This window comes from Mobula hypostoma, chromosome 27 (assembly GCF_963921235.1).
Source record: "Mobula hypostoma chromosome 27, sMobHyp1.1, whole genome shotgun sequence".
Classification (NCBI taxonomy): Eukaryota; Metazoa; Chordata; class Chondrichthyes; order Myliobatiformes; family Myliobatidae; genus Mobula; species Mobula hypostoma.
In genome coordinates, this window is record NC_086123.1 from 34,636,645 (window position 1) to 34,649,691 (window position 13,047).

At 38.4% G+C, this 13,047-nt stretch overlaps 1 protein-coding gene across 14 annotated transcripts in view; it reads left to right on the plus strand.

Annotated features, from left to right (window-relative positions):
* Positions 1-13,047, plus strand: part of git2a (G protein-coupled receptor kinase interacting ArfGAP 2a) — a 120,285-nt gene that overhangs the window by 40,028 nt on the left and 67,210 nt on the right. For all 14 annotated transcript variants that reach the window (XM_063034349.1, XM_063034355.1, XM_063034354.1 and 11 more), the window contains exons 4-8: positions 335-440; positions 4,091-4,177; positions 4,895-5,025; positions 6,169-6,263; positions 7,848-7,893. In XM_063034349.1, the coding sequence (XP_062890419.1) occupies positions 335-440; positions 4,091-4,177; positions 4,895-5,025; positions 6,169-6,263; positions 7,848-7,893 (465 nt within the window). The remainder of the gene's footprint in view (positions 1-334; positions 441-4,090; positions 4,178-4,894; positions 5,026-6,168; positions 6,264-7,847; positions 7,894-13,047) is intronic.

The window sequence follows — 13,047 nt, forward strand, 5'->3', positions numbered from 1 at the left end:
CCTTTTCTAAAGGCGCAGCCTACAGCTCCAGGATTAGTGTAAGATGATGTAAGATAATTGGTTGATATGGATTCAGTGGACCATAGGGTTGTTGTATTTGACTCTCAGCTCTTGCCATTGCTCTTACATCGCTATTTGAGTGCCTGAAAGAGGAATGTGCTCTGCTTCTTCCCCCCCTCCCCATGCACTTACCACACACACTTACGTCGCAATTAAACATTACCTGCCAGATAGCTAATTGTGTTATTTGCTGTTCCCAAAGCTTTCAAATGCGGTAGAGTTTAAAAGCATGCTTGCTTCCTTAAACAAATTGTTAACTTTTTTTATTATTCAGTCCCAATAAAGCAGACTTTATCAGAGCCAAATACTCAATGCTAGCATACGTCCATCGTTTACCATGTCGCGAGGATGACAGTGCTGCAGCCAAAGACCTGAGCAAAGTAAGCAAAGATACTACCTAAAAGGAGACTGTAGAGCATTTTCTAAGGAGAACTTTGCAGATTTGATCTGGGAGTATATGGCTAAATTTAAGTGTCTTGTAGTGATGATGCAGTAATAATTATAATGCAGCCATTGCAACCTCTTTGTCTTGCATTAAAATTGTTCAGTTTAATTTCACTGCATGAGCACTTTCCTTCTGTTTGCAATGCTGCTATTCCTATGATCGAAAGCAATTTCTATTTTTCACTGACTTCGTCAAATGTGAAAATTGTAATTGCAGAACTAATTCTGATTTTCAGTGTCATTGTCTCCTCTGCTGGTCTAACAAATATCCCACCACATCTTTCATAAAGCTTAATTTATTGTCCTGTACAAGCACGTGTATGCACAATTTTTACAAGACAGAGCACAATTCGAACAAAAAGAAACCCATCTTAATTCAAACTGGTCACAAGGTTGCTAAATTCTGATAGTGATTAGGGTCCTGTAGGATGGTTCAAGAGCTGGATGGTTGAAAGGTCGTAGCCGTTCTTGAATCTGGAGGTGTGAAGCTTCTGGTTCTCTACCTCCTGACAAATGGTAGGTGCAAGAAACTGGCATAGCTTGATTGTTGCGGATCTCTGATAGTTGTTGCCTCACTATGTAACATTTCGTGTAGATTCTGCTAATGATGGGGTGGTACGTGAGTGTGGTGTATTGGACTGAGTCCATTACTTTCTACAGCTTGTTGTGTTCTGGTGCTTTTGAACCTCCATACCAGATCATGATGTAACCACTCATGATACATTCAAGAGCACATTTGTGGAACTTCAAACTTCATTAGAGTGTTTGGTGACAAGCTGAACTTCCTTTACCTTTTAAGAAAGTAAAGACATTTGTGTCCCTTCCTTGTGATTACTTCTGTGTGTGCTGGGCTCAGGATGTGTAACTTAATATGCAAAGCCCAGGAATTTAAAGTTGCTGACCCTCTCCACCACTAATCCACCAATGTTGACTGGCGCATGTTCCCCTTTCTGAAGCCAGAAGTTCTATTGACATTGAGCAAGGGGCTGTTATTTGCTGGTCTGCTTAAAAGCAAGGTGAAAAGTTTAGTGCTAGACAGATTAGCTGCATTAGAATTTTCACTGTTTTAGTCATCTTAGTTTAAGCCAGGGGTTCCCAACAATTTTTTATGCCATGGACTCCTATCATTAACCGAAGGTTAGGAACCCATGGTTTAAACCAAAGATTAACAATAGCTGTTGTTGACCATGTGGAGACAGAAGTTTGGCTAGCTTAGAAGCTGCATTCTCTTATGAATCCTGGACCTAAATGATTGTGCAACAACCCTACTTGATTTTATGCTTTTCATTACCCTGCAAGTAGATAGTTCCATTTCAACTCCAAGGCTGATCCAAATGTTTTCTTGAGAGAATTAGAAATGGTATTAAACTTGTCAGCAATTCTCAACTCCAATAATTGAATTTTAAATAACAGAAAACCTATTTCCTTTCTTAAGATACTTCAGAGTGGTAGTAAATTTGATATTATGTTTCAAGGCAAAGCATTAAATTAAGACTGAAACTTGAAGAGAAATTAAATGGGGATGTCTCTGGGACCTTTAGGTCTCATGGAAGTTACTATACATAGTTTTAAGCTGGATGAGGGATCAATGGTGAGTGTGAAATTGGACTATAGTTTAATTGTATTAGACCTGTGAGGAGGAGACAACATTTTAGAAGAATTAGTTTTATTAGTAATTATAATGCTTCTATGCTTTTTGTGTTGCTTTGATGATGAAGGAAATTTATATCAGCAAATGTATCATTATATATACCTGTCCTGACAGGCCAGTAGACAGATGTTACATGAAAACAGTTCATCTTGTGAATTGAATCTTTGAAATAAAGCCATGTGTAAGTGCATAAAATGGAAATTATTAGTTTCTTTCCTACTAGAAGTACATAGACATTTTCTCTAATTCGTAGTGTGTATACTATTGGAGTTTAATTACAAAATGAATATTTTTACGCCAGAATATCCCAACTCCCAGCAGTTGGAATTTAGGTACATGTGAATAATAGGCTGCAAAAAGAGAGGCAAATGTAATATGATTGTTACTGTCAATATTGAATTGTTTGCTAACTGTGATCATGGAACAGTGGCTTGGGGTAAGGAGTGGGGTAATGTGGCAGGCCAAGGAAAAAGTGAAATGACTGTGTCTCAGAGTGCACACCTCTGTTGCATCAACCTTGGCCTCTGGCAATAGTGGTTAATAGCAGAAAAGAGAACAGTGAGGTCATTGGGTTTCTGTATCACATCTGTCCAATTTTTTCCTGCATGATGATCTGTAACTTCACAGTCCAGTCAAAATTCTTCCACCATATCTGATGAGATAATTTTGAGCTTTCAAAAAAGTTTATCCTTTGTAAACATTTAGCTTTGCTCCTGAAAACATTCGTGCAAGGAAAGCTAATAAAAAATATTGTTTTCATGTCTAGACTTAAATATTGCTCAAGAAATTATAGCTATGACTGATTCTTTCTTAACTTGATACTTAAGCACATGCGTAGGCTTGCACATACTCTCAGGAGAAATTTATCAAGCGAAGAAACACTGGCACTTGTTTTACCCTTTCACTTCTATTTGAGGTATTAAGGTTGTTTGCAGCATCTATAGTTAGGTGTAAATGTGGAATCACAGTTGAAAGATTCCTGCATGGATAAATCATGCATTTCTGTTGTTTTAGAGAAATGGACATCCTTCACATTTTTTGTTGTGCCATTTGGTATAAGATTGCCTTCATGATAAATTAACTCAAAGGATGTTCTTTACAAATGGGAAAAAATCTAATTTATATGTTGCCCACGATAAGAATGAAAGAGATTTTCAAAGCATACAACGACCTTCACAATCTCATCACTTTGCAAATAATATGCTGCCAATGAAATATTTTGGTAGTGTAGTGAGATATAATGTAGAAAATTATTAAAGCATATTTTTTAAAGAGGACGGACAGTGAAAGGGAAATAAATACAGTACTTGATTTCAAATCTACAAAATGAAAATGTAGTTGTCATAATCATATTGACTTGTGATATGTTTCATGTACATTGTCAGGGAAGTGCAGCCTAATAGTGTGTTCATAATTTCTGTTAAATAGAGAGGAGATGACTGATTCCATTCTCCTGTTGTTTCTTTAAAAGTTGTTAAACAATAAACAGACAAAGAATGAATAACAAGGCAAAGAAACTTGCAGGTGTTAATTTGATAATAGAAAACTCTGATCTTTCAGTTCTACTTCCATTATCTTGTGCAAATGATTATATTAAAGTGTATTTTTAAAATAATCTGTACTTGAGTTATCCTATAAATGAGACATTTCCATACTTGGCAATAGTGGATTAAAGTTATTTCCACAATTTGATATGTGGAGTTGAATCTGAGATAGTCTTCTGCGAAGTATTTTTGAATTGCATTGTAAAAGGAGCTTGTTATAAATCAGGCAGGTGTTTCCCATTTGATTGGCAGGATTAAATTACATAAGTAACCAAAAAACAGTCAGTGGTATATACTTTTCTTTAGGTTTACTGTTTGTTTTTCTTTTACGATTAAGCATGCTTCCAGTTGCGATGCCGGTTACTGCAGTGTTTTTTTTGTTATATTTCAGCAATTGCACTCAAGCGTACGGACGGGGAATTTGGAGACCTGCCTACGACTGCTCTCCTTAGGAGCACAAGCAAATTTCTTTCATCCTGTAAGTGTTCAGTGACACCATTTTTAGCTGCTGGGTCTTTGATCTGACACGTTAATTTTGTTTCTCTTCCCACTGACCGACTGAACATTTCCATCATTGTCTTGTTTTATTATGCCACTATTGCTTCTGGTATTATTTAGCATTTGATGTTTGAGCCATCGAATCATGCAGCACAAAAGCAGGTTATTTGGCCCAGCCCATCAACACAGTCAGTAGGTGCCCCCATTGTCCTACACCTGGTCCTTGGCCATCTATGCTGAAATGGTCATCTCTCGACCAAAGGTTCCCAACTTGAGCTCCATGCCACCCCCCCCCCCCCCGTAAGGCTCCATGACACAAAAAAAAAGTTTGTGAAACCCTGCTCTTAATGCTATCAGCGATCGAGCTTCAACCACTCTCTGACAGTGTATTTCAGGTAGTTACCACTCTCTGGAAAGAAGATTTCCCTCTTTTCCTTTTCTCTCCCCCCCCCCCACCCCACCCTCTATCACTTACACATTCCCACTGAATTTTTCCCCTTAACTTAAAACAATGTGCTTTAATTTTATCTATTTCTGATGTGGAGAAAGCAACCTGCATTCTACTCTATGCTCCTGTTAATTGATAGATCTTGATTACCTTTTCCACTATAACCACCCCTTTGTTGAACATAAATGCTCACTTAATATGAAAGTGAAGCTGCTTTGATTCTTTAAAAAAAATCCTTTTGAATTTTAGGAGAAAGGCAACACTCCTCTTCATGTGGCAAGCAAAGGAGGCCAGATTCTACAGGCTGAACTACTGGCAGTGTATGGTGCTGATCCTGGTGCCCCTGATGCCAATGGCAAAACTCCAAGTGACAATGCAAGGTTAGCTACCATAAAAGGCCTTTTAGGTGCCTTTCTCTTAATAGTAGAGAATATTGTAGATCTTGTGCTAATTCAAAGTCAACAGAATCATTTTCTGTTATGAAGGACATTTTGGATAGTATTGGCTGCTTTACCTTTTATGAAATGGATTAATAATTGGGTCCATTCATTTTGAAATGCTCTCTAATACAACTAGGATAGGTTACGTTATATAGAACATATGCAGGTAGATGAGATTAGTTTAAATTAGCATTATGGTTGGCACAGATATCATGAGCTGAAGGTCCTATTCCTGTGCTGTATTGTTCTGTGTTATATTGTTATAATTATAAAATTTGCACGTTCCCTGTATGATCCTTTAGATTTCTACTGGCTGGTCTGGATTCCTTCCAAATCTCAAAGCTGGGCTGGGAAGATAATTTCTGTAAAATACTCCCTGGTGTAAGTGGCAAAAAGAATTAAATGGGAATGAATGGGTATATGAAAGTGCATACATTGTAGGACCACACAAAAAAAGTGAAATGAAATTGGTGAGATTTTGTCTGTTGAGAACTGACACAGACCCAGTGGGCTAAAAACAGCCTCTTGTGTCATTATAAATAAATAATCTTTTGGTAACATTACTTATTCTATGGAGTACAAGAAGAAAAGGCCAGGATATGTAGTTCAAATTTCTTATTCTGATGTGGAACTGTTGACTAATTCATTCTGCATTTGTCTCCTTAACATGGCAAAGGAGAAGCCCATGTGTTGCAATGTGTGAGCTATTGGAAAGAATTTTCCAATTCACAAAAACATGCTCAGCTATTCACTTAATAATAAAATATCCCAATCTTTAATTTTTTAACTTCTGGCAAAATGATTTCTCCCTGATTACTGTCTTAAAACCTCTCTATCTTGAACACTGACTTCATTGGTGAAAAAATAGTGTGTGTGATGGTCTCAATTTATGCAAGAATGAGAATTGAATTATCTGTTTTGGCACCTGCTATTCAGTATATAATATCACTGTTTTTGTGGTCTTCAATCCTGTGAAATTTGAAGCACTTACAATACTTTATCCACTTTCTGCCTTGAGTTTAAATAGTGGAAATTCGGAAATGAATTTCTAGTAACTGACAAAATGCTGTTCTTGTGTTGTAGGCAAGCAGGACACCATGAGCTAGCAGATCGTTTGGTAGAAATTCAGTATGAACTCACTGACAGACTTGCCTTCTTTCTCTGTGGAAGGAAACCAGGTAGGTATGCAAGAGGTGTACTGCAGAATTGCTCACTCCTGTTTCATAGACAATTACAATTCAACCAATATTTTGCCGAAGGGCTGCTCTGAGGAATGCAACTTGACTACACTTGTGATTCCAATAAGCCAAACAACTGTTTTTAATTATAACACCATAATGTTTACAAATGTTGACCAAGGGTATCCTCTGCAAACAGAAAAGTACAAATTAAAGAATCTATTAAATAATTCCACCCCTTTTCTATGGCACAAGAACAAAGGGTGTTTAGGAGCTACTAGGCAGGAAGTCAATACCATACAGGAAGTGAGGAAATGACTAGGTTTAGGTGGGGAAGAAAGTAGTTGTGTCGATTGTTTGAAGCAAGAAAGGAAGGGACAAGGTGCAGTTTTCAGTTGTGTTAAGACTCTAGTTTGCCTGCCAGGGGAAAGAATGGGGGAACACTTCTTAATTCTAGATTTATCCAATAACTCGCAGTTGAGCAGAAAATAAATATTGATTGAAAAGTACTTTGCAATGAGTTGGCTGCAAGTTAAGAAGAGCCAGACTTTTTCACTGCACTGGAGACTACTGGATGAGGAGAAAACAATTACTCTGCTTCAATGTTTGAACCTTAAAATGAGAGGGGAAAATGAGTGAGCTAAAATATGTTGACCACAATTCATTGTAAGTTATAATTTTCCTTTTCAAATCATTGGAAAGATTTTGGTGAAGGGAATAAGTGTTATTCTAAATTTTAAAATGTCCGGTAAAACTCCACCTGCACAGCAGAGGCAAAAACTGTATTAAGTTTATGCAATTTCATCTACGTGCTGTGTGGACTGCAGCCATTTAGAAAATTGTTTCCTTTCCATTCATTGTAATAATTTGTCCTTATTTTTTTCTTGTTTTCTTTTTGAGGGATGTTATCCATTTATATGCTTACGGGCTGCATACAACAGGTTGTTTAAAAGTTTGGAATTTCTATTGCTGTGGTGGTTTAGGGAGTAGGTTATTTAGTACTTTGAGTTCTCCGTACTGGTTATATACTGTATGCAAAGCTACTTGCTCGATAGGATTATCTGTTTAACTTACTGAGTCCGGTTCCCTTTAATGCTTGTATTAATACATGGCCAATACAACATTACAGATCCATTTGTGAACTTCGCATTTTAAAATGCTTTCAAATTGTATTCTAAATCCATTGTTCTGTTCTCACTTTTTGTTATTTGACATTCATCTGCAAACCATTGTGTAAAGCTGTGTCATGCAGCAGTATTTCAGCAAACTTGTTATGTACTTCACATAGTTCACTTCTGCAATATCCTGGAACTGCACATTATGCTCTGAGGAACAACTTCCCTTCCTCAGTAAGAAAGGAGTACTTGTATCTGACCAGGGACTGCAATGAGGGATGCGTTCTTCAGGTCCTGTGAGGCATTTCTTCAACCTAGACTTGCTATACAATGTGTGATAGTGTGATTGACAGCTTCTGATTCAGTTATTTGTTGTTTGTCATCACTTTGCACTTGCGGACAGTTCTATCATGCCTGTTATGCTTTTGTTCAAACCATACCACAATTCAAATATCTTCTTGTATTCCAGATCACAAGAATGGACAGCACTTCATAATTCCACAGATGGCTGATAGGTGAGCCAGAGATTTTTATTGTGACACAGAATGAATTGGTGCTTGACTGACACTGTCAGTGTAAGTCCACCAATCACTATTCTGATCTGATGGTTTTGGGAGTTCCTACAAGATGACGATGTGCCATCCAGTACTCATTATGTTGAAACATGCAGCTCCATTTTAAGCTATGGTAATTGTAGTAGCGATGACTTGGAAAAACAAATGACAAATTGCCAAGAGACTGAGTGAGGGAGTTAACATGCTTCCAGATAACTGAGTTCAAAGTCAAAAATAAAAGTACATTCAATCCTTTATTAGGAAATCAGCAAAGAACAATCAAAAATAGCGATTTTAAAAAAACTCATGTAACTAGTTTTAGCGATAGCAAAATTAGCCATCTACTGCACCCAAACCCACGTGACAAATTACAATACAGACAGAAAATAGAGACATGGCTCCTGCACGTAGTTTACGGGCTGCAACTAATTGCCTTTCTTGCTATAAATTCCCTTATCCACATTTCATTCTGTGAGGTGATAATTATAATTCATTGACTTCACTTGCATATCCTGTTGTCAATCTCAATCTTCATTTATTGTGAATTTCTCTCCAGATTTGCTCAAGTAACCTGTTTAACATTTTGACCCCATAACTCTCAGTTTTTGTTGTGATGTATAGTATCACTTTTGAAAATTACGTATTGTTTCAATTTTCAATTTGTTATTCTCTAACTTGGAATAAAACTTTGGCAAACATTGGCAAACACTTTGACAGAAGAGACTAATCCAAAACATTAACACTCCTTCCCCACCCACTACACCACACCTTGACCTGCTATGTTCCTCCAACAACACATATCAAAGTTGCTGGTGAACGCAGCAGGCCAGGCAGCATCTCTAGGAAGAGGTATGGTCGACGTTTCAGGCCGAGACCCTTCGTCAGGACTAACTGAAGGAAGAGTGAGTAAGGGATTTGAAAGTTGGAGGGGGAGGGGGAGATCTGATAGGCAAAAGGGGATACGAGAGGATCATGGAACAGGAGGTCTGGGAAGAAAGACGGCGGGGGGGGGGTGCCCAGAGGATGGGCAAGAGGTATATTCAGAGGGAGAAAAAGGAGAGTGAGAGAAAGAATGTGTGCATAAAAATGAGTAACAGATGGGGTACGAGGGGGAGGTGGGGCCTTAGCGGAAGTTAGAGAAGCCGATGTTCATGCCATCAGGTTGGAGGCTACCCAGACGGAATATAAGGTGTTGTTCCTCCAACCTGAGTGTGGCTTCATCTTTACAGTAGAGGAGGCCGTGGATAGACATGTCAGAATGGGAATGGGATGTGGAATTAAAATGTGTGGCCACTGGGAGATCCTGCTTTCTCTGGCGGACAGAGCGTAGATGTTCAGCAAAGTGGTCTCCCAGTCTGCGTTGGGTCTCGCCAATATATAAAAGGCCACATCGGGAGCACCGACGCAGTATATCACCCCAGTCGACTCACAGGTGAAGTGTTGCCTCACCTGGAAGGACTGTTTGGGGCCCTGAATGGTGGTAAGGGAGGAAGTGTAAGGGCATGTGTAGCACTTGTTCCGCTTACACGGATAAGATCAGTGGGGAGGGATGGGGGGGACGAATGGACAAGGGAGTTGTGTAGGGAGCGATCCCTGCGGAATGCAGGGAGAGGCGGGGAGGGAAAGATGTGCTTAGTGGTGGGATCCCGTTGGAGGTGGCGGAAGTTACGGAGAATAATATGTTGGACCCGGAGGCTGGTGGGGTGGTAGGTGAGGACCAGGGGAACCCTATTCCTAGTGGGGTGGCGGGAGGATGGAGTGAGAGCAGATGTACATGAAATGGGGGAGATGCGTTTAAGAGCAGAGTTGATAGTGGAGGAAGGGAAGCCCCTTTCTTTAAAAAAGGAAGACATCTCCCTCGTCCTAGAATGAAAAGCCTCATCCTGAGAGCAGATGTGGCGGAGACGGAGGAATTGCGAGAAGGGGATAGCGTTTTTGCAAGATACAGGGTGAGAAGAGGAATAGTCCAAATGGCCCCAAACAGTCCTTCCAGGTGAGGCAGCACTTCACCTTTGAGTCGACTGGGGTGATATACTGCGTCCGGTGCTCCCGATGTGGCCTTTTATATATTGGCGAGACCCGACGCAGACTGGGAGACCGCTTTGCTGAACATCTACGCTCTGTCCGCCAGAGAAAGCAGGATCTCCCAGTGGCCACACATTTTAATTCCACATCCCATTCCCATTCTGACATGTCTATCCACGGCCTCCTCTACTGTAAAGATGAAGCCACACTCAGGTTGGAGGAACAATACCTTATATTCCGTCTGGGTAGCCTCCAACCTGATGGCATGAACATCGACTTCTCTAACTTCCGCTAAGGCCCCACCTCCCCCTCGTACCCCATCTGTTACTCATTTTTATGCACACATTCTTTCTCTCACTCTCCTTTTTCTCCCTCTGTCCCTCTGAATATACCTCTTGCCCATCCTCTGGGTCACCCCCCCCCCCTTGTCTTTCTTCCCGGACCTCCTGTCCCATGAACCTCTCATATCCCTTTTGCCAATCACCTGTCCAGCTCTTGGCTCCATCCCTCCCCCTCCTGTCTTCTCCTATCATTTTGGATCTCCCCCTCCAACTTTCAAATCCCTTACTCACTCTTCCTTCAGTTAGTCCTGACGAAGGGTCTCGGCCTGAAACGTCGACCGTACCTCTTCCTAGAGATGCTGCCTGGCCTGCTGCGTTCACCAGCAACTTTGATGTGTGTTGCTTGAATTTCCAGCATCTGCAGAATTCCTGTTGTTAATGTTCCTCCAACAGATTGTTTTTTGTTGTAAAGTGCAAACATTCCTTTCCCTACAAAGATGCTGTTTTACCTGCTGAGATTCCCCAGCAGATTGTTATTTTTCTCATTTATAATGAATTGATTGCTGTCCATACCAGTTGTTTGATTCACACTTGTTACAAATGTAATTTCACTATTAACATATCTATCGGCTTTATAAAGGAATTTTAACAAAGCACTGAAAACACAAGACATTATTATTTACACTTTTAGTTTTTGTACTTTGGACCAACTTAATGAAATTGTTGAATTATTTTATAATCTTTGTAGTATAATTTTGGATTTGGTGCCTATTACTACAGAGTAGTGCATGTTTTTACACCATGTTCTACATTAATAGGAAGTGGGATAGTGTGAAATGGAGCTTGCTCTCAAGTGTAGTTTTTGTTCTCTATTTTCTGGTCTGAGGGTATTTTTGCTGACCTGTGAAACTGAAGTGCCAAATTGGTCAAATATATCATTGTCAATTTGCACAGCGCACAGAATAACACAGGAAAAGTTCTTTCCACCTATGATGTCTGTAACAGCTATGATGGCAATACCAATTTAGCCCATCTCCCTCCATTCTCTCCTGTTCTTGTTCCTGTCTAAATGGCTCCTAAAATGTTGCTGTTGTATCTGCTTTCACCACTTTCTTTGACAGCACATTCATAGCAGTTTCCACCGTGTGTGAGAAAGCATGGAGGTAATGAGGGGATGGACTTAGTAAATCTCCTTTAAACCTCACCCCTCTCAGCTTTATGCTATCCCTTCAAGAATTAGACTTATTCACCCTAAAATTCTAAATCCTACCTCTGTATAGCAACACAATGAACCTTTTTCTGTTCTACTTTTGTTCTCGTACAAAATTGCATAATTTATATTCTTCAATGCAATGTTTTGTCTGTGGTGCTGCTGTTTTTCTTTTTTTTAAATATAATTTTTATTGAGTTTTCAAAAAGAATACATGAAAAGATAAAACCTACCCTCCCCCCTCCCCTTAACCTTCCCCCCCCCCATATATATAGACCTACCTAAAAAGAAAGAAAGAGAGAAAAAAGAAAAGAACCGCCTGAGTATTGGAAGGTTTCCACATGCTCCATGGGATTCAAAATAAATTTGGTTTAATTATTCGTTACTTTCCCCAAGGGACCAAGGTCTTTATTGGAGCACTTAAATATGCCATCCTATCTTTTGTAAATAAGGGCGCCAAATATTCAAAAATGTTACATATTTATCTCTTAAATTATAAGTAATTTTTTCGAGTGGAATAGAACTAGCCATTTCATTATTCCAACGATCCATACTTAAATACGAATCAGATTTCCAAGTAACTGCTATAGTCTTCTTAGCTACTGCCAATGCAATTTTTATAAATTCTTTCTGATATTTATTCAATTTAAGTTTCGGTTTTATCCCTTCAATATCACCTAATAGAAATAATACAGGGTTATGTGGAAGTTGAGTTCCAGTAATTTGTTCCAATAAGACTCTTAAATTTATCCAAAAGGGTTGAATTTTAAAACAAGACCAAGTAGAATGTAAAAAAGTACCAATTTCTTGATTACACCGAAAGCATTTATCAGATAGATTTGAATTTAATCTATTTATTTTTTGTGGTGTAATATATAATTGGTGTAAAAAATTATATTGTACTAATCTAAGTCGAACATTTATTGTATTTGTCATACTGTCAAGACAGAGTCTTGACCAATTTGTTTCATCAATATTAATATTCAAATCTGTTTCCCATTTTTGCTTTGACTTATGGGTTCCTTGTTTAATTGTCTGTTCTTGAATCAAATTATACATACAAGAAATAATTTTTTTAATTTTCCCTTTTTGAATTAAAATTTCAATTTCATTAGGTTTTGGCAAAAACATTGTTTGACCCAACTTACCTTTTAAGTAAGCCCTTAATTGAAAGTAACAAAAGAAAGTATTATTAGATATTTTATATTTATCCTTTAATTGTTCAAATGACATCAATATACCTCGTTCAAAACAATCTCCTATAAATTTAATCCCTTTTTGGTACCAATTATATAAAAGTTGATTGTCCATTGTAAAAGGAATAAGTCTGTTTTGAAACAAAGGTCTACTTGCTAATAGAGATTTCTGTGTTTCATTATCATCATTTATCTTATTCCATAAATCAATCAAATGTGTTAATATAGGAGATTCTTTCTTTTCCTGTATCCATTTAGATTCCCATTTATATATAAAATCTTCAGGTCTATTTTCTCCTATCTTATCTAGTTCTATTTTAATCCATGCTGGTTTTTGATCATCGAAGAAAGATGCAATAAATCTAAGTTGATTTGCTTTATAATAGTTTTTAAAGTTTGGAAG